Source organism: Chiloscyllium punctatum, chromosome 12 (assembly GCF_047496795.1).
Source record: "Chiloscyllium punctatum isolate Juve2018m chromosome 12, sChiPun1.3, whole genome shotgun sequence".
NCBI lineage: Eukaryota > Metazoa > Chordata > Chondrichthyes > Orectolobiformes > Hemiscylliidae > Chiloscyllium > Chiloscyllium punctatum.
This window is the reverse complement of record NC_092750.1, coordinates 75,706,980-75,729,933: the sequence shown is the minus strand read 5'-3', so window position 1 is coordinate 75,729,933 and position 22,954 is coordinate 75,706,980. Positions and strand designations below refer to the sequence as shown.

General features: G+C 42.6%; 1 protein-coding gene across 6 annotated transcripts in view; it reads right to left on the bottom strand.

The window, feature by feature from the left end:
- LOC140483948 (nuclear receptor subfamily 2 group C member 2-like) overlaps nt 1-22,954 on the bottom strand; it is a 226,292-nt gene that overhangs the window by 66,135 nt on the left and 137,203 nt on the right. For all 6 annotated transcript variants that reach the window (XM_072582812.1, XM_072582814.1, XM_072582815.1 and 3 more), the window contains 2 exons: nt 16,545-16,684; nt 8,068-8,169 (listed from right to left, as the gene is read on the bottom strand). In XM_072582812.1, the coding sequence (XP_072438913.1) occupies nt 8,068-8,169; nt 16,545-16,684 (242 nt within the window). The remainder of the gene's footprint in view (nt 1-8,067; nt 8,170-16,544; nt 16,685-22,954) is intronic.

Sequence of the window (22,954 nt, the reverse complement as noted above, 5' to 3'; positions counted from 1 at the left end):
AGGCCTTGACCAGAAAAAAAGGTGTGGCTCAGGTATAGGAAACTAGGATCACCGTGGGCGGCACGGTGGCACAGTGGTTAGCACTGCTGCATCACAGCGTCAGAGACCCGGGTTCAGTTCCCGCCTCAGGCGACTGACTGTGTGGAGTTTGCACATCCTCCCCGTGTCTGCGTGGGTTTCCTCCGGGTGCTCCGGTTTCCTCCCACAGTCCAAAGATGTGCAGGTCAGGTGAATTGGCCATGCTAAATTGCCCGTAGTGTTAGGTAAGGGGTAAATGTAGGGGAATGGGTGGGCTGCGCTTCAGCGGGTCGGTGTGGACTTGTTGGGCCGAAGGGCCTGTTTCCACACTGTAAGTCTAATCTAATCTAATCTAAAGAAATCCCTGGGGGTACACATGGAATGCAGGAGTTCACTGAAGAAGGAAATCTGATGGGTGAAAAGAGGCCACGGGATAGCCTTGGCTGAGAAGAGTACGGTGAATCCAAAAAAGGTACTTTAAGTATATTTAAGGAAAAATAATAACTGGAAAGAGAATAGTTTCTTTCAAGGACCAAAGTGGACATATATGTGCAGAACTAGGAGAAAATGAGGACAGCAGATGCTGGAGATTAGAGTCGAGAATGTGGTGTCGGAAAAGCACAGCAGGTCAGGTAGCATCCGAGGAGCAGAAGAGTCTATGTTTCTGGCAAAAACCCTTCATCATATTCCTGATGAAAGGGCTTTTGCCCAAAACGTCAACTCTCCTACTCCTCGGATGCTGCCTGACCTGCTGTGCTTTTCCAGTACCACAGGCTCGACAAGTATGTGTAGAACTGCAGGTTCAATGAATACTTCTTCTCTGATTATGATGGAGAAAGACTTTGCAACTTGGGGACGTTAGTGGTGATATCTTGGGGACAGTCCATATCACAGTCAAGTTGGATTTAACAGAATGTATAAAGATAGATAAATCTCCTGGTCCTGACCAGGTATATCCAAGAACACTGAAAGAGGCTAGAGACGAAATTGAGATATAAAATATACATGCATTCAGAAAGGCAGGGTTTGATTAGGAGTGGTCAGCATGGTTTTGAGTGGGAAATCATGTCTCACAAATATTTTTTAGAGTTCTTTGATGAAGTGACTAGGAAGGTTGACAAGGGCAAGGCAGTAGATGTAGTCTATGTGGATTTGGGTAAGGACTTTGATAGGATTCCACATGCTCTGGAAGGCTGGATCGCTTGGAATCCAGGGCTAGCTGGCAAATTGGATACAAAATTGGCTTGATGGTCAGAAGCAGAGGGTAATAGTGGAGGGATGTTTGTTAGACTGTAGGCCTGTGACTAGTGGAGTGCCTTAGGGGTCTATGCTGGGCCCATTACAGTTTGTTATCTATTTCAGTGCTTGAATGAGAATGTACAAGGCATTATTAGTAAGGTTGCAGATGACATTAAAATAAAGCTGTATCGTGGACAGTGAGGAAGGTTATCAGAAATTACGACAGGACTTTAAACAGCTGGGATGGTGGGCTGTGAAATGGCAAAAGGAGTTTAATATAGATAAGTCTTGCGTTTTGCAAAGTCAAATCAAGGTAGGTTTCATGGTGAATGGGAGGGCCTTTAGGAGTGTAGTGGAACTTGGAGTTCAGGTGCACAGTTCTCTATAAGTAGAGTCACGGATAGACAGAGTAAGCACTAGCTTTCAGAGCGCAGCTCCTTCATCAGGTACCAGTGCTCCAAAAGCTAGTGCTTCCAAATAAACGTGTTGCACTATAACCTAGTGTTGTGTGATTTATAACTTTCTGCACCCCAGTCCACCAGTACCTCCATATCACAGGCAGACAGGGCAGTGAAGAAAGCTTTTGGCACACTGGCCTTCATCAGTCAGGGCACTGAGTATAGAATTTGGTAAGTTATGTTGCAGTTATGCAGGACATTCGTGAGACTGCACTTGGAGTATTGTGTTCAGTTTTGGTCACCTTGCTATAGGAGTGTCATTAAATTGGAAAGAATGCAGCAGGAATTTACAAGGATATTGCCTAGATGCAAGGACCCGAGTTATAGGGGGAGGCTGGACAAGCTGGGACGTTTTCTTTAGAGTGTACGAGACTGAGGGAGGAGCTTATAAAAGTGTATAAGTCCACGAGAGGCACAGACAGGGTGAGTGCACACAGTCTTTTTCCCAGGATTGGGGAATCAAGGACAAGAGGGCATCAGTTTGAAGTTGGAAGGGAAAGAATAAAAGGGAACCTGAAGGGCAACTGTTTTTTTACACATAGGGTGATATGCATATGAAATGAGCTGCCAGCAGAAGTGTTTTGAGGTGGGTACATTAACAACATTTGAAAGGCATTAGGACAAATACATGGATAGGAAAGGTTTAGAAGGATATGGACCAAGTGCAGAGAAATGGGGTTAGGGTAGTTGGACATTTTGGTCAGCATGGACCAGTTGGAGTCAAAGGGCCTGTCTCTATAGGACTCTATGACTCGAATGCTTAAATTTTTAACTCCGTTTCTTTTACTACTCTGTACCTATGTTTTTCGTACCTTGGCACCTAAGGTAGCACCTTCTATGGCAACACTGTACACTTTTCACTGTGCTCCTGTACTTGAGTACACGCGACAATAAAATCTATTGAAAAGGGGAAACAACCTATTATAGAATCCTTACAGTGTGGAAACTGGCCATTCGACCCAACCAAACCTTCTGACTCTCTGTAAAGCATCCCACCCAGACTCACCCCACTACTCTGTCCCTATAATCCACACAATCTACACATCCATGGACGCTATGGGCAATTTAGCACAGCTAAGCCATCCAAGCAGTACAGCTTTAGACTGTGGAAGGAAACCTGAGCACCCGGAGAAAACTAATACAGTCGCAGGGAGAACATGCAAACTCCACACAGACCTGAGGCTGGAATTGAACCCAGGTCCTTGGTGCTGAGGCAGCAGTGCTAACCACTAAGCCTTATCAAATCCTCCAAGAATCTTATATATTTAAATAAGGTCTCCTCTCATTCTTTTAAATTCCAATGAGTACATGGCCAATCTTTCAACCTCTTCTCAGAAGAGGGTCCATCCATACCTTGTATCAGCCTCATGAATCATCTTTGGACTGACTTCATGTCACTATATCTTTCCATAGACTGTTCACAATACTCCAACTATAATCTAACTAGGCGTTTGAATAAGTTTAGCAAAACTTCCCTACCTTTAAAGTCAATTCTATTTTAAATAAAGATCCACATTCAACTTGGATGTTCTATTACTCACTGGATGCTAGATTTTTGTGATTCATACATGAGGATTCCCAAACCCCTCTGTCATGTAGTTTTCTGCAGTCCTTCACCATTTAAATAATATTCAGCTCCTCTTCTTGCCAAAGTGCATAACCTCACATTCCCCCACATTATATTCCATCTTAGCTTTGATTTATTGGGATGTCAGCATTTATTGTCCTTCCCTAGTTGCTCTCAAGCTGCTGCCTTCTTGAACAGCTGCAGCCAAAAGCTGTAGATAGTCACACTTTGCGTTAAGAGGAAAATTTCAGGATTTTGAACAAGTGACCTGAAGGAACAGTGATATACTTCCAAGTCAGAATGATAAGTGGCACCATTTTTTTACTCGCTCGTGGGACATGGACGTCACTGGCTAGCCATTTTATTGCCTGTCCTAATTGACCTTGGGAAGGCGGTGGTGAGCTACCTTCTCGAACCGCTGCAACTCACAAGCTGTAGGTTGACCCACAATGTTCTTAGGGAGGGAATTCCAGAATTTTGACCCAGTGATAGTGAAGGAATATATTTCCAAGTCAGGATGGTGAATGCCTTGGAAGGGAACTTGGTGTTGTTACCACAAATCTGCTGACCTTGACCTTGACTTTTTAGTTGGAAATGGTGGTGGATTTGAAAGGTGCTGTCTAAGGATCTTTGGTGATTTTCTGCAGTGCAACCTGTCAATAGTGCAGAGCGTCAGTAGTGGAGGGATTGAGCGGTTATGGATGTGGTGCCAATCAAGTGAACTGCTTTGTCCCGGATGGTGTGAATTTTCTTGAATGTTGTTGACGCTGCACCCATCCAGACAAGTGGGGAATATTTCATCATCCTCCGGTCTTATACCTTGTAGATGATAGCCAGGCTTTGGGGAATTAGGAGGTGAGTTACTCACCACAATATTTCTAGCCTCTGACTTGCTTTTGCAACGACCATGTTTAGGTGACAAATTCAGTTGCATTTCTGGTCAATAGTACCCGTAGGATGTTGATAGTGGGGAATTCATTAATAAGTAGCAAATGTTAAAAAAAATTGATTGAGTTGTTTATAGACTGTTGAACAATAGGTGTATTGTAGAATAGTGAATAAGGACATTAGAGGCACACATAATAAGGGTTATACATAATATTAGGAGTTGTTATTCCTCATATAAACTACACAGACTGGTAGCACTGTTGCCTCACAGTGCAGGGAACCAGGTTCGATTCAAGCCTTGGATGAGTGACTGTTTGGAGTTTACACGTTCACCCAGGGTCTACGTGGACTTGCTCCGGAGGCTCGCATTTCTTCCCATGGTCTAAAGATGTGCAGGTTAGATGGATTGGGCATACAATTTGTCCTGTTGTATCCAGGGTTATGCAGGATGGACTAGTCATACTCATTGATGCTCTTCGAAGGGTCAGTACATACCTGATGCCTTACAGGATTCCATGATTGTAGTAATAGTGTGAAACATAATTTAAGGTAATATATTAATATAGATTTAGACTTGCTTAAAAGACAAAAATAAAGAATGGGACATGGTTAGATTGTCAGGCTATAACTAGTGTGGTACTGCAATAATCAGTATTCAGAAGTCAGCTATTTATAATCTATATTAATGACCTAGATGAGGGATGGAGTGTATCTGGGTATGCTGACATAAAAGGTTAAGTGGAAAAGTAAGCAGTCAACTGTACATTGACAGACAGCAGAGGCATACAGACAGCGCACAGGATATGAGGTTCCTGGAAACCAGGGTCTTGGAGTTTGAGCGCTTGGGAATACTGTGAAGTTCAGAGTATCATGTATAATACGTATAAGAGAGGTAGTTGCATCAAAAGCAAACATTCCACAGCCAAAAAGGAAATGGGTGACCACCAGGCAGAGTAACAGCACTGAAAAACATTTTGGATACTGTATGTGGTGTATAGTCTCTTGAGGAAAGTAGAGACAGCCAAATTCATTGCATCATCATTGGCTCTGTTGCCAATGTTGAAGAGAAAGTGTGGGAATGCAATAGTTAGAGGGGATTAAATTGTAAGGGGAATAGTTTCTGTGACCATAAATAATATTCCAGGATGGTATGTTGCCTCCCTGCAAAAAGCTACACCACACAAGTATTTGGGAGTCTCATTCATGAATCACTAGCATACAAGTTATTGAGTCATAGAGATGTACAGCATGGAAACAGACCCTTCGGTCCAACCCGTCCATGTCGACCAGATATTCCAACCCAATCTAGTCCCACTTGCCAGCACCTGACCCATACCCCTCCAAACCCTTCCTATTCATATACCCATCCAAATGCCTTTTAAATGTTGCAATTGTACCAGCCTCCACCACCCTTTTCACTCTAAGTGAAAAGTTGCCTCTTAGGTCTCTTTTATATCTTTCCCCTCTCACCCTAAACCTATGCTCTCTAGTTCTGGACTCCCCCACCCCAGGGAAAAGACTTTGTCTATTTATCCTATCCATGCCCCTCATGATTTTAGAAACCTTTGAAAGGTCACCCTCAGCCTCCGACGCTCCAGGGAAAACAGCCCCAGCCTGTTCAGCCTCTCAATCCTCCAACCCTGGCAACATCCTTGTAAATCTTTTCCGAACCCTTTCAAGTTTCACAACATCTTTCCAATAGGAAGGAGACCAGAATTGCACGCAATATTCCAACAATGGCCTAACCAATGTCCTGTACAGCTGCAACATGACCTCCCAACTCCTGTACTCAATACTCTGACCAATAAAGGAAAGCATACCAAACGCCTCCTTCATTATCCTATCTACCTGCAACTCCACTTTCAAGGAGCTATGAACCTGCACTCCAAGGTCTCTTTGTTCAGCAACACTTCCTAGGACCTTACCATTAAGTGTATAAGTCCTGCTAAGATTTGCTTTCCCAAAATGCAGCACCTTGCATTTATTGGAATTAAACTCCATCTGCCACTTCTCAGCCCATTGTCCCATCTGGTCCAGATCCTGTTGTAATCTGAGGTAACCCTCTTCGCTGTCCACCACACCTCCAATTTTGGTGTCATCTGCAAACTTACTAACCATACCTCTTATGCTCACATCCAAATCATTTATAAAAATGACAAAAAAGTAGAGGACCCAGCACCGATCCTTATGGCACTCCAGGTTATTATGAAAGCAAATAGAATGTTGATCTTTACTGCAAAGGGAATGGAAAATAAAACCTGTCTTACTAAAAACTGTACAAGGCACTTGAGATACCACAGCTGGAATGCAGTGACCATTTCTGTCCCTTTTCCAAAGGAAATGTATTGGAGGCAGTCCAGAAAAGGTTTATTAGATTGCTACCAGTAAAGTTTGGGTCCGCTACATGGATGACACCTTTGTCAAAACTAAACAAAACAAATTAGAGGAAACCTTCAAGACCATCAATAATACCCTTACGGGCATAAAATTCACCTAACAGGAGGAAGCCAACAACAAACTGCCATTCCTAGATGTCACAGCAGAGCGAACAGCCAGTGGGGAACTTGAAACCAGCATCTACAGGAAAACAACATACAGACCAAATATTGAACTACAGAAGCAATCATCCCAACATCCACAAAAGAAGCTGCATCAGAACATTATTTCAACGAGCCAACACACACTGCAGCACAGAGGAACTATGCAGAGCACAGGAAAATCACCTATACCATGCATTCAGAAAAAATGGATATCCAATTAACACAGTCCACTGATTTTTCAGCAACAAACCCAAACAAGCAGACGAAACACATCCAGAAACCCTAGCCACTCTCCCCTCCATCAAAGACATCTCAGAAATCACTCCCAGACTACTCAGACCCCTTGGCATCATGGTAGCCCACAAACCCACCAACACATTAAAACAGCAGCTAATGAACTTGAAAGACCTTATACAGACAACGAGCAAAACTAATGTCATTTACAAAATACCGTGCAAGAACTGTAACAAACACTACATTGGACAAACAGGCAGACTAGCCACCAGGATACATGAACATCAACTAGCCACAAAACGACATGACCCTCTCTCACTAGTGTCCTTACATACCACTTCGACTGGAACAACACATCCATCCTAGGACAAGCCAAACAGAGATACGCATGAGAATTCCTAGAAGTATGGCATCCCAACTGGAACTCTATCAACAAACACATCTAGTTAGATCCAATCTATCATCTACCTTCTCAAAACTCGCTCTGCTCCTATGTCTTATGGTCTCATTGATTCAAGCCTTTCCATATTTTACAGGATATTAGTAAGGCCAGCTGAGTTTCAGTTTCTTTATCTTACATCACTTTCATCAGAGACAGTACAATTAGACTATTTTCTGGAATGAGGGATAATGAGTAGCCAGGGATAATTGGATTAGCATGGTAAATGTTTAGTTATGGGGTTAGGGTCAGGAGCCATGTCTGGATGGGATACTCTTTGAAAGGTCAGTGCAGACTTGATGGGCTGAATGCCTCTTTCCACATTATAGCATTTCTATGATTCTGTGATTCTTCCCATAAAACAGTACATCCATTCCCCTATGTTAACCTAGTGGAACCTTTTCTGGACTGCGACCAGTGTCAGTTTATCTTCCCTTATATGAAGGGACTAAAACTCTATGGTGTTTTATAATGAAATTGGAGATTTAATCTCCACACTCAGGATATATTCTGGGTCTAAATGTACTGCAGTCTGAAGTTAATGGTCAGTCCCTCACAACAAGCAGAGACATTAGTTATCATTATAAATGAGCACAGTAAAAACATGACTAGGTGAAGATTGAATTGAAATCAGAATGCAGGGAGCTGGGGGTGGAATGTGAGGCTCCATCAGATGTCAGGTACCTGTAATAGCCCCTGAACGTCCCTCTGTCTGCTTCCTCTCATTGGGATCCTCCAATGAGGTCACCACATTGTCTGGGGAACCTGACTCCACACTGGAGTAACCTGCAGATTAAACAAAATTGTCAACAGTCATTAAAGCAGAAAACCAGCTTCAAATAATGCCTCAGGTTTGACCTCTGTTAATGTACATATAGATTAAGGAGACAGACTGGGAAATCAGGAATGCCAAGATACATTTTGTACTCAATTTCCTGACAGATGGTGATAGTACACGCAAGCTCTGCTCCACAGAAGTGACGGTTCACTTTTCCACTACTTTTCTCAGAAAGGAGTGGGAATACTCTTGCTGCCTCACAAAATTCCACGAGGAGGAAATGGTCAGTTCCATTTCTTGCTCACCACCAGTGGCTTGTCTCTGGATAACAAAAGCCATTTTCAAAAAAGCCACGGCTGCTTCATGCCACCATTAAAAGCACGGAGCAGCTTGGCATCTTTAACAATAACACTGCATTTCCATAGCTCCTATACAGTGTCCCACCTAAATTCAAGGGCTACGAGAGGGAATTTTAGGACTACTGACCAAAAGCTTGGTCAAATAGGTTTTAAAGAACTTTCAAGTGAGGAGAGACAGATGCAAAGATTTACAGAGGGAATTCACAGTTTAGGACCTCAGCAGATATAGGCACGGCTACCAATGGTGGAGATATTGAAATCAGAAATGCTCAAAAGCTGGAATGGAGGAACACATATATCTCAGAAGTAGAAAGGGATTTGAAAACAAGGATGAGAATTTTAAAATAAGGGCAGTGGTTAACTGGAAGCTGCTATACACCAGTGAGCACTGCACTGATGGGTGAATGGGACTTGGAACAAGTTGGTATTTCTGGATGAGGTGAAGTTTACAGAAGATGGCAGGACACTAGGAAGCTTCGAGGAACAGAGGGTTCTTAGGATGGTGTCCACAGATGCCTTAAAGTGGCAGACAAATTAATAGGACAGTTCAGAAGCAGAAGGGACTCTTACCTTTATCAGTCATGGCCCAGATTATAAAGTCAGGGAGGTTACAAAGAACAAGAACAAAGAAAATTACAACACAGAAACAGGCCCTTCAGTCCTCCAAGCTTGTGCCGATCCAGATCCTCTATCTAAACCTGTCACCTATTTTCTGAGGATCTGTATCGCTCTGCTCCTTGCCCATTCACGTATGTCTAGATACATCTTAAATGATGCTATCGTGCCTGTCTCTACCACCTCCGCTGGCAACGTGTTCCAGGCACCCACCACCCTCGTCGTAAAGAACTTTCCATGCGTATCTCCCTTAAACTTTGCCCTTCTCACCTACTCGTGATCCCTAGTAATCGAGTCCCCCAGTCTGAGAAAAAGCTCCTTGCTATCCACCCTGTCTATACCTCTCATGATTTTGTAAACCTCAATCAGGTCCTCACTCAACCTCCATCTTTCTCATGAAAATAATCCTAATCCAGCCAATCTCTCTTCATAGCTAGCACCCTCCATAACAGGCAACATTCTGGTGAAACTCCTCTGCACCCTCTCCAAAGCATTCACATCCTTTTGGTAATGTGGCGACCAGAACTATACACAGTATTTCAAATGAGGCCGAACCAAAGTCCTATACAACTGTAACAAGACCTGCCAACTCTTGTACTTAATACCCCATCCGATGAAGAAAAGCATGCCGTATGCCGCCTTGACCACTCTATCGATCTGCATTGCCACCTTCGGGGGTAACTGACTTGAACACCCAGATATCTCTGTACATCAATTTTCCCCAGGGCTTTTCCATTTACTGTACACTTTACTCTTTAACTGAATCTTTCAAAATGCATCATCTTGCATTTGCCCGGATTGAACTCCATCTGCCATTTCTCTGCCCAACTCTCCAATCTATCTATATTCTGCTGCATTCTTGACAGTCCCCTTCACTACCTGCCACTCCACCAATCTTAATGTTGTCTGCAAACTTGCTAATCAGACCACCTATACTTTCCTCCAGATCATTTATGTATATCACGTACAACAGTGGTCCCAGCGCGGATCCCTGTGGGACACCACTGGTCACAGTTCTCCATTTTGAGAAACTCCCTTCCACTACTACTGACTCCTGCTGCCCAGCTAGCTCTCTATTCATCTAGCTAGTACACCCTGGACCTCACAGGACTTCACTTCTCCATCAGCCTACCATGAGAATCTTATCAAACACCTTACTGAAGTCCTTCCCTCATCAATCAACTTTGTCATTTCCTCAAAGAATTCTATCAAGTTGGTAAGACATGACCTTCCCTGCACAAAACCATATTGCTTGTCACTGATAAGCCCATTTCCTTTCAAATGTAAATAGACCATTTCCCTCAGTATCTTCTCCAGAGCTTCCATACCACTGACATCAGGCTCACTGGTCTTTAATTACCTGGATCATCCCTGTTACCCTTCTTAAACAAGGGCTCAACATTAGCAATTCTCCAGTCCTCCGGGACCTCACCCATGTTCAAGCATGTTGCAAAAATATCCATTAAGGCCCCAGCTGTTTCCTCTCTCGCTACGCTCAGTGACCTGGGATAGATCCTATCCGACATGGGGACTTGTCCACCTTCATGACTTTTAGAATACCCAACACTACATCCCTCTTTATGCCGACCCGACCTAGAGTTATCAAACATCTATCCCTAAACTCAACATCTGTCACGTCCCCTTCCTCTGCGAATACCAATGCAATATATTCATTAAGAATCTCACCCATTTTCTCCCACTCTGTGCTAACATTCCGCCTTTGTCCTTGAGTGGGCCAACCCTTTTTCTAGTTACCGTCTTGCTCCTTAGAAACAAATAAAAGGCTTTGGGATTTTCCTTGCGTTTGCCTAAGAAATTTCATGACCCCTTTAAGTTCTCTTAATTCCTCGTTTCAGATTGGTCCTACTTTCTCAATATTCTTCCAAAGCTACATGTTTTCAGTTGCCTAGACCTTATGTATGCTTCCTTCTTCTTCTTAGCTAGTCTCACAATTTCACCTGTCATCCATGGTTCCCTAATCTTGCCATTCCTATCCCTCATTTTCACAGGGACATGTCTGTCCTGCACTTTAACCAACCTCTCTTTAAAGGTCTCACACATATCAAATGTGGATTTACCCTCAAACACCTATTCCCAATCGATATTCCCCAGCTCCTGCCAGATTTTGCTGTACTTGGCCTTCCCCCAGTTTAGCACTCTTCCTTTAGGACCACTCTCGTCTTTCTCCATGCATCTTCTAAAACTTACAGAATTGTGAGCACTACTCCCAAAGTAATCCCCTACTGAAACTTCAACCGCCTGGCCAGGCTCATTCCACAACTGCAGGTCAAGAATGGCCCCTTCCCAAGGATGACTGTTTACATACTGCTCAATAAAACCCTCCTGGGTGCTCCTTACAAATTCTCCTCCATCTAGATCTCTAACACTAAGTGAATCCCAGTTACATCGGAGCTGTATAGAACTGAGGACGGCATGGTGGCTCAGTGGTTAGCACTGCTGCCTCACAGCACCAGGAACCCAAGTTTGATTCCAGCCTCAGGCAACTGTCTGTGTGGAGTTTGCACATTCTCCTCATTGTCTGCATGGGTTTCCTCCGGGTACTCCAGTTTCCTCCCTCAGTCCAAATATATGCAGGTTAAGTGATTTGGCCATGCTAAACTGCCCACAGTGTTCATGGATATGTAGGTTAAGTACTTTGGTCAAGAGAAATATATAGCAATTCGGTAGGGGAATGGGTCTGGGTGGGTTACTCTTCAAAGGGTCAGGGTGGACTTGTTGGGCCAAATGGCCTATTTTCACCCTGGAAGGATTCTAGGCCACAGCTGGAGTACTGTGTGTAGCTGTGACCACCACATTATAGTAAGAATGAGATTGTGCTGGAGATTCACCAGGATGTTACCTGGAGTGAAAAGTCTCAGTTATGCTGAGACACTAGCTAAGCTGGGTTTGCTTTCCTTGGAGCACAGAAGGCTAAGGGATGGGTTTGAGTGAGGTATACAAAATTATGAGAAGCATAGGTGTAACAGACACCCATGAGAATCTCTTGCCTACGGGCAACATGTCTAAGACCAGAGGGCATAGGTGATGAGTAAATGGCTTAGTGTAGATATGAAAAATACTTTTTTCACCCAAAGGGTTTTGGAGATATGGAATGGGTTGCCTGAGAGGGAGGTGGAGGCAGGTGCTCTCACCACATTTAAAAAGCATCTGGATGAGTACTTATGCCAGGGCATAGTAGGCTGTGGACCAAGTGCAGGTAAATGGGATTAGTGTAATTGGGTATTTGGTGGTTGGCTGAAGGGCCTGTTTCTGTGCTGTACAACTATGACTCTATGTACACTGGAAGACACCAAGTTCCAGCTCCCACAAGTCCCCCACTGTCTCTAAGTTATCAGACTACTTCTCCGACATCTAATATTAAACGAGCAAAATATTCTCCAGTTAAACATTCAGAAGATCAAAGCCAATGTCCCTGGGTTGTTCTGAAAAAATCCACTCCAGAGCTACCAACTCCATAACTCACCACAAGGCTGACACAGTCATGTGTCATATCTGACCCCAGTGGAGTTTCTGATCATATGTCTATAATTGCATTAGTTTTAAAATAATGATGGAAAAGGATAGACCAGATCTAAAAGTTGAAGTTCAAAGTTGGAGGAAGGCTAATTTTGACGGTACTAGGCAAGAACTTTCAAAAGCTGATTGGGGGCAGGTGTTCATAGGTAAAGGGACGGCTGGACAATGGGAAGCCTTCAGAAATGAAATAACGAGAGTCCAGAGACAGGATCCGTTAGGATGAAAGGAAAGGCTGGTAGGTGTAGGGAATGCTGGATGACTAGAGAAATTGAGAGTTTGTTTAAGGAAAAGAAGGAAGCATATGTCAGATATAGACAGGATAGATCGAGTGAATCCTTAGAAGAGTATAAAGGCAGTAGGAGTATACTTAAGAGGGAAACCAGGAGGGCAATGGGGACATGAGATAGCTTTGGCAAAAAGAGTTAAGGAGAATCCAAAGGGTTTTTACAGATACATTTAAGGTCAAATGGTAACTAGGGAGAGAATAGGGCCCCTCAAAGATCAGCAAGGCAGCCTTTGTGTGCAGCCACAGGAGATGGGAGACACACAAAACGAGCATTTTGTATCAACGTTTACTGTGGAAAATGACATGGAAGATATAGAATGGAGGGAAATAGATGGTGAAATCTTGAAAATATCCATATTACAGAGGAGGAAGTGCTGGATGTCTTGAAATGCATAAAAGTGGATAAATCCTCAGGACCTGATCAGGAATACCCTAAATCTCTGTGGGAAGCTAGACAAGTGATTGCTGGGCCTCTTGCTGAGATATTTGTATCATCGATAGTCACAGGTGACGTGCCGGAAGACTGGAGGTTGGCTAACGTGGTGCCACTGTTTAAGAAGTGTGGAAAGGACAAGCCAGGGAACTACAGACCAGTGAGCCTGACGTCGGTGGTGGGCAAATTGTTGGAGGGAATCCTGAGGGACAGGATGTACATGTATTTGGAAAGGCAAAGACTGATATAGTCAACATGGCTTTGTGCGTGGGAAATCATGTCTCACAAACTTGATTGAGTTTTTGGAAGAAGTTACAAAGAGGATTGATGAGGACAGAGCATTGAATGTGATCTATATGGACTTCAGTAAGGTGTTCGACAAGGTTCATCATGGGATATTGGTTAGCAAGGTTTGATCTCACGGAATACAGGGAGAACTAGCCATTTGGATACAGAACTGGCTTGAAGGTAGAAGACAGAGGGTGGCGGTGGGAGGGTTGTTTTTCAGACTGGAGGCCTGTGACCAGTGGAGTGCCACAAGGATCAGTGCTGGGTCCTCTACTTTTCATCATTTATACAAAATGATTTGGTTGCGAGCATAAGAGGTACAGTTAGTAAGTTTGCTGATGACACCAAAATTGGAGGTGTAGTGGACAGAGAAGGAGGTCACCTTAGAGTACAACTGGATCTTGACCAGATGGGCCAATGGACTGAGAAGTGGCAGATGGAGTTTAATTTAGATAAATGCGAGGTGCTGCATTTTCAGAAAGCAAATCTTAGCAGAATCTATATACTTAATGGTAAGGTCGTAGAGAGTGTTGCTGAACGAAGAGGCCTTGGAGTGCAGGTTCATAGCTCCTTGAAAGTAGAGTCACAGGTAGACAGGATTGTGAAGAAGTCGTTTGGTATGCTTTCCTTTATTGGTCAGAGCATGGAATACAAGTGTTGGGAGGTCATGTTCAGGACGTTATTGAGGCCACTTTTCAAATATTGTGTGCAAGTCTAGTCCCCTTCCTTTCGGAAGGATGTTGTGAAACTTGAAAGGGTTCAGAAAAGATTACAAGGATCTGAGTTATATGGAGAGGTTGAATAGGCTGGGGCTGTTTTCTTTGAAGCGTCAGAGGCTGAAGAGTGACCTTACAGAGGATTATAAAATCATGAGGGGCATGGATAGGATAAATAGAGTCTTTTCCCTGGGGTGGGGGAGTCCAGAACTAGAGGGCATTGGTTTAGAGTGAGAGGGGAAAGATATAAAAGAGACCTAATGGGAAACTTTTTTATACAGAGAGTGGTGCATGCATGGAATGCGCTGGCAGAGCAAGTGATGGAGGCTGGTACAATAACAACATTCAAAAGGCATCTGGATGGATATATGAATTGGAAGGATTTAGAGGAATAAGGGCCAAGTGCTTGCAAATGGGAGTAGATTAGGTTGTGATATCTGGTCGGCATGGATGCGCCAGACCAAAGAGTCTATTTTCGTGCTGTACATCTCTATGATTCTATGTCCCCTCCATTACTAAGATCATCTACTTCCAGCTCAGGTACAACACAACTATCCATTCCAACTCAGCTCATCAGTTGCTAAAACCCTCAATACCTTTGTTACCTCTAGCCTCAGCTATACAAAAGCTCTCCTGGCCTGTTCAACATTCAGTACTGTTTAGCTGAAGCTCTCTGCTGCCCTTTTAGTCTAACTTTCACCAACTCCTTTCACCCCTGTGTTTGCTTGACTGACATATGGTTGTCCCTGCACTGTTCCCAATTAAGTAATGCCTTGCCTGTAAAATTAGCATTTTTATTCCCAATTTGCTTGATCACCTGATCTTCCCTAAGTTCCTCCAAAACAAGATGCATGGGATATACAGGCTCCCCCATCAATCTAACATCAGATTTAACAAAAATGGAATTACTCCAAAATCTGTATGCTTATGATGCTAAAAGTCTAACATTTTAAAAAAAACACTCAAACTACTCAGTCAGGTAGATTGAAGCCTCTGTAGAGAGGGAGTGAAAAAATAAGCTTACCTTTTAGATCAGCGTCCTTTTACCAAAGACAATTAATAAAAAGGGCATTAATGTCAAGGTCAGTGTCAGACCAGTAGCTAACATATATAAAATATATTCAAAAAGAAAACCATTGACTTCGAGTTGACAGATGGGTGCTAATGCTTGCAACACCTCTTGATGAAAGGTAGCATCAGATGAAGTTTATACTTTATTAGTTAGAGCAGACAATGTCCACAAATGCTTTTTCCCATTTTAAACATTTCCTTTAGGGAAGTACGTGCACATATATAATACAAAATGCTGTGCTTCAGTTTAGGTACAGGAAGGCATAAATAAAGACTGAAAAATTTGTAATAACTTGGACAATGAAAGTTAATGAATTACTTGTTTACCTGCACATGGAAACATCCCCTCTTTCTATCTCTCTCCCAAGAACTCAGTGTCTGTTTCTCCCAAAACCTCCTTCAATTCCCTTTCTTTCTTCAACCTGGCACTTACTCTTCTTTTCTTAACCCAATTCTCTCTCTCTTGCTGAGTGTCTCCCTTCCCAATACCTTTGCCCTCCTCTCCAGCTATCTCTCCCTGACAAACCCAGTTTCACTCTCTCCAACCATCTCTCTTCTCTCTACAACAAACATTTTCTGTTTCCTTTTATTTTCTTCATAATCTTAATGTCTCTGTTTTCACTCCCCTGCATCATTCACTCCTCCTCAATTACAGCCTCTTCCTCTACCTATCATCTCAAACTCCAGATACTTGGCAGCTCTGGGTCTAGCATCTGGTCCCCAATATTATACACTCCCACTGGAGTCCAGCATCCAAGATTTGCAGGATGGAAAAATGTAGGTGTGACTGGGGACCTTTGTGAATGACTGATGAAGCTATATGTGTTAGAACTGGATTTTGTTCAGGACATACCCTTGCTTAAGACAGGCAGACATAAATACTTCGAGTTCACATACCTGGGCTTCCTCTGACCCTGGACGCCACATAAATCGTGGCTAAAAAAAACAACTCTCGGCTACAATACTCCAGGTCAGAATATAGCATAATAAATATAGCATGGTCAATTCAGGCCGTCATCTGACAGACTGAGCTCAGGAAGTGCTCTCGTAAATTGGTTCTGACAGCACTTGCACTCACCTTGCTGCAGGCCACTCTGCAGGTGGTTTACAATCGCAGTGAGGATAGTAGAGAGATTCATGACCTGAGAACACTGTGCCAAGGCCAAAGTGAACAGCTCATTCCAGCAGGCTCGCACCAGGCTGGTGTTACAATCCTGACTGAAATACACAACACATTCAAATTAAAATTCTGCACATTCACATTCTCACAGCAAACTCCCATGAGCTGCTTTCAGCTTTGTTTAAAGAAAAGATGGTTTATTGTTTTATTCTACTAGTGACCAGTGATGTGCCACAAGGAACTGTGCTAGGTCCACTGCTTTTTGTCATTTATATACATTATTTGCTTGTGAATGTAGAAGATATGGTTAGCAAGTTTGCAGATGAATCAAAATTGGTGGTATAATGGACAACAAAAGTTACCTCAGAGTACCTTGATCTGAAGGCGACAGGAGTGGCAGATGGAGTTTAATTTAGATTAGTATGAGGTGCTGCATTTTGGCAAGGCAAACTAGGACATACACTTAATGGTAAGGTCCTGGAGAGTGTTGCTGAGCAAACAGACCATGGAGTGCAGTTCACAGTTCCTTAAAAGTGAAGTCGCAGGTAGACAAGGTAGTGAGGGCATTTGATACACTTGCCTTTGTGGTCAGTGCATTCAACATAGGAACTGGGAGGTCATATTGCAGCTGTACAGGACAGTGGTTCAGCTACTTTTAAAATACTGCATTAAATTTCAGTCTCCCAGCTATAGACAAGATATTGTGAAACTTAAAAGGTTTCAGAAAAGATTTACAAGGATGTTCTGCATATTTTTGACTTTCACATTGGGCCATAGAAAGAATTTGGATGATGGTAGAATTATCATGCTTTCCTTGTCAAAATTTCCTCTTTCAAACAAATGATTTCCATGACACTGACAGTCTTTCTTCAATCTTCACATGATATGTAGATGCATCTGGTATTTTTACAAAAATCGGCAATCATCCAATCCAATCTTTCTTATCACCAGGATCTTCTGATCAGCATGAATCTACGTTTTACGCTTGATGTGTCATGATTCATCTTCACTTCATTTATACTTGCGTTTATCTTACTTTGCTATTATTGTCAGACTTAAGCAAACTAAACCTTGCCCTAGAAGTGTGTTTGAATATTACTTGTAAGGGAAACCTTTTGTGAACTGTGGCAAGATTTTACAAGAGAACAGAAAATTGTCCAGCCTGTGACAAGGAGAAACATGAAAATAATAACCTAGCTTAATACTCAAGGAGTACTTTTTCAAAAATTCATTTGTGGGTCTTGGATGTCGCTGTCTGGGTCAGCATATATTGCCCACTCCTAGTTGCCCTTGAGAAGGTAGTGGTGGTTCACTATCTCTTGAACTACTGCTGTCCATGTGCTCTAGGTTAACTCACAATGGTGTTAGGGAGGGAATTCCAGGATTTTACCCAGCTTCACTGAAGGAATTACAACATCTTTCCAAGTCAGAATGATAAGTGACTTGGAAGACTTGGTGGTGTTCCCATGTATCTGCTGTCCTTATCCTTGTAGATGGAATTGGTCATAGGTTTGGAAGGTGCTTTGCAGGGACCTTTGGTGAATTTCTGCTGTGCTTCTTGTAGATGGCACACATTGCTGCTGCTGAGCATTGGTGGTAGAGTGAGTGGATGCTTGTGGAAGTGGTGTCAAATCTCCTTCTGCAAGAAACTCTTAACTATGTGTCCACTTCTTTCTGCAGCACTATATGATAGTGTGGTAATATCACAATATGATTGTTCTTACTAAAAATATTTCAAACTGCTCTGCAATGTTGCTGTCTACATCTGCATAGCAAAAATACCTTTTATTATAAATATCTCCATGTGCTCTTAGGGAAATTCCTCTAACAGATTCTCTCTAAACCTTATAATGACTCTTAAACCTTACAATAGGACACAGCTTTGATTTACATTCAGTTCATTTCTATGTGTTAGAAACTCCTCAATTTTTAGGTCAGTTGTTCATTGAGCAATTTACTGAGCAAAATACCCCTTCTCCAATAATATCTCCACCAGACATAGGCATATCATTTCTGTAAACTGATTCGGAGGTATGTCAGTAGCTAAAAATGTATCAGCCTTCATTGGAAATCTTAAGAGAGCACCTGCATTATCTACTGACTTATAAATTTTGATCTTGTACTGAAGCCTAATTGTACAATTTGGTCGTCTTTGCTCAATCACTTTGTGCTTTCTCAGCTCTTCCTTGCTGTCAGGTGTACTCTTATTGATCTGTACTGCAAGTAACTCAGCCTAGTTTAACTGTCATTTCTTTGGCTTTGTACAGCAAAACTTAATTCTCTCCAATTACTATTAATTACAAATAGCAAAATGGACATTAAAACATTCAATTCCTCTAGCTTGTTCTGCTATTTAATAAAGTCATGGTTGATGTATTATAGTGTGTTCCTGTAGTACTAACTTTACCTCACACTAGAATACTGTTATTCGAATAACCAGTAACAAATAACTAGTTTGTTTCACAGTGGTTTTGCAGAAGGGAATGCGACTTCTGGATTTCTGAGCATTCAACAATTCAGCAATGCTAAAAGTAAGTTGTGAAGATTTGGCTTTGTACTGTAGGCACTGAAATTACATCTTCAGCCTTATTATTCTCAAATTCTATTTACTGTTTTCCTTGATCTTTTACTGAGGACAATTCTTAATTTTCCTGCTTAACACCTTCATCAATTTCCTTTCCCAAATCTATCACATGCACCACTTAAGGATTTCCCAGTACCTGAACTAGCCTTATCTTTACTACAATCCTAACTATGACATAGAGTCATAGAACATAGAACATAGAAGAATACAGCGCAGTACAGGCCCTTTGACCCTTGATGTTGCGCCGATCAAAGCCCACCTAACCTACTATCCTCCATATGCCTATCCAATGCCCGTTTAAATACCCATAAAGCGGGAGAGTCCACCAATGATACTGGCAGGGCATTCCATGAACTTACAACTCGCTGAGTAAAGAACCTACCCCTAACATCAGTCCTATATCTACCCCCCCTTAATGTAAAGCTATGCCCCCTTGTAATAGCTGACTCCATACGTGGAAAAAGGTTCTCACTGTCAACCCTATCTAAACCCCTATTTATCCTGTACACCTCTATCAAGTCACCCCTAAACCTTCTTTTCTCCAATGAAAACAACCCCAAGTGCCTCAGCCTTTCCTCATAGGATCTTCCTATCATACCAGGCAACATCCTGGTAAACCTCCTCTGCACCCGTTCCAGTGCCTCCACATCCTTCCTATAGTATGGCGACCAAAACTGCACACAATATAGTTACTAGAGATGTACAGCATGGAAACAGACCCTTCGGTCCAACCCGTCCATGCCGATCAGATATCCCAACCCAAGCTAGTCCCACCTACCAGCACCCAGCCCATATCCCTCCAAACACTTCCTATACATATACCCATCCAAATGCCTTTTAAATGTTGTAATTGTACCAGCCTCTGGCAGCTCATTCTACATATGTACCACCCTCTGCATGAAAAAGGTGCACCTTCGGTCTCTTTTATGTCTTTCTCCTCTCACCCTGAACCTATGCCCTCTAGTTCTGGACTCCCCAACAGCAGGGAACATACTTTGTCTATTGAGTTTAATTCAGATAAATGCGAGGTGCTGCATTTTGGGAAAGCAAATCTTAGCAAGACTTATACACTTAATGGTGTGTTGCTGAACAAAGAGACCTTGGAGTGCAGGTTCATAGCTCCTTGAAAGGGGAGTCGCAGGTAGATAGGATAGTGAAGGTGGTGTTTGGTATGCTTTCCTTTATTGGTCAGCTTATTGAGTACAGGAGTTGGGAGGTCATGTTGCGGCTGTACAGGACATTGATCAAGCCACTGTTGGAATACTGCGTGCAATTCTGGTCTCCTTCCTCTCAGGAAGATGTTGAGAAATTTGAAAGGGTTCAGAAAAGATTTACAAGGATGTTGCCAATGGAACATTTTTTTTCTCTTCTTTTAAGCTCTCTGGTTGTAACCGATTTTCTCTCAGACATGATACTTTGAGTAGAAATGCTACCATCTAAAGTGTTTGCAGCTACTATTGCACTGGTGGCATCTAAATTTCCAACTCCAAGACTAAGATCTTGATGGCCACGGACTGGATTTGGCTGAAATCTTGAACACCAACCCAAGAAAATCTAATAATTTCATTGTATCATTTTCAGGGTAGTGCTTTCATCACAGAATTCTTTCCACATCAGTTTATTGCCTTTCCTGAAGCCCATGGTTTGGCCTTTGCTGAACTTCAGGCCTCTACTGAACTTCAAGTTAAGTTATGCCTTTTAAACTTTGTAAGTTTATCTGCATTCATCAGCTGATAAGGAAAGGCAGAATAGGCTGGAGTGTTTTCTCTGAAGCATCAGAGGCTGAGGGGTGACTACAAAATCATGAGGGACATGGATAGGGTAAATAGAAAAAATAATTTCCCTGGGATGGGAAGAGTCCAGAACTAGAAGGCATAGGGTTTGGGTGAGAGAGGAAGGATTTAAAAGGAACCTAAGGGACAACTCATTCGCACAAAGAGTGGTCCATGTATGGAATATGCTGCCAGAGAAAGTGGTAGAGGCTGGGAATAGGAATAGTTTAGAGGGATAAGGGCCAAGTGCTGGCAATTGGGATGAGATTAATTTAGGATATCTGCTCAGTATAAATGAGTTGGACCAAACTGTCTGTTTCATCTGTAAATCTCTACGACTTTTTCTGGCAGTTCATTCCACAGACAAACTGTGTAAAAAGATTGCCCCTCATGCCTGTTTAATTCTTTCTCCTCAGACTTTAATAAATATGCTCCCTAGTTTTAGGGAAAAGACCTCATTTTATCTATGCCCCTCAGAATTTTATAAACCTCAAGGAGGTCACCCCTCAACCTCTTAGTCTCCAGTGAAAAGTTAAGAGCTTTTCCGGTTCAGTTTTATAAATCAAACGCGCCATTCCCAGCATGGTCTTGGTAACTCTTTCTGAACCCTCTCCAGTTTAAAAATATCCTTCCTTTAACAGGTCGACCAGAACCACACACTAGAAGAGGCCTCACCAATGTTCTATACAACCTCAATATGACATCCCAACTCTTACACTCAAAGGCAATAAAAGCAACATGCTAAATGCCTTCTTAACCATCCTGTCTACCGATGACGCAAATTTCAAAGAATTATGTACCCGAACCCCTAGGTCTCTGTTCTATGACACTACCCAGGGCCCAACCATTAGTTGTATAAATCCTGCCCTTGTTTGTTTTACCAAAGTACAATACCTCACACTTATTCAGATTAAACTCCATTTGCCACTCTTTGGTCCATTGACCCAATTGATCAAGATTTTTTTTGTGTGTCAGAGTCCTACAGCACGGATACAAGCCCTTTGACCCAAATTGGTCCATGGAGGAAGTGAGGAATGCAGAGGCTGGAGATCAGAGCTAAAAAATGTGTTGCTGGAAAAGCGCAGCAGATCAGGCAGCATCCAAGGAGCAGGAGAATCAACATTTCGGGCATAAGCCCTTCTTCAGGAAGGGCTGAAGAAGGGCTTATGCCCGAAACATCGATTCTCCTGCTCCTTGGATCCAAACTGGTCCATGCCGACTAAAATGTATGCCCATGCTAATCCCATTTCCCTGCATTTACCCCATATCATTCTAATCCTTTCCTATCCATGTATTTGTCCAAATGCTTTTTAAATGTTGTTAATGTACCCGCCGCAACCACTTCCACTGGCAACTCGTACCATATCCGTATATCCGCATATCCGTACCACCCTATGGAAAAAAAGTTGTCCCTCTGGTTCCCTTTTATTCTTTCCCCTCTAACCTTAAACAGATGCCTTCTGGTCCTCGATTTCTCAACCATGGGGAAAAAAAAACAGTGCAGTCACCCTATCCATACCTCTCATGATCTGGTATACTTCTACAAGTTTCCCTGTCAGACTCCTAAGCTTAAAAGATTGTGCAATCTCTCCCTATAGCTCTGACCCTTGAGTCCTGGCAATATCCTTGTAAATTTCTTCTGCACTCTTCCCAGTTTAATAACATCCTTCCTATAACAAGGTGACCAAAACTAAACACAATACTCCAAGCCTCACCAACATCCTATACAGCTGTAACATAACTTCCCAACCTCTATACTCAGTGGCCTGACTGATGAAGGCTAGTGTGTCAAAAACCTTCTTCATTGTCCTTTCTACCTGTGACTCCACTTCCAGAGAACTGTGAACCTGAACTCCAAGATCCCTCTGCTCCACTACACTCTTTAAGGCCCTACCATTCACCGTGAAACTCTTACCTTGATTGACTTTCCAAAATGCAAGACCTCACATTTATCTATATTAAACTCCATTTGCCATTTCTCGGCCCACTTCCCCAGCTGATCAAGGTCCTGC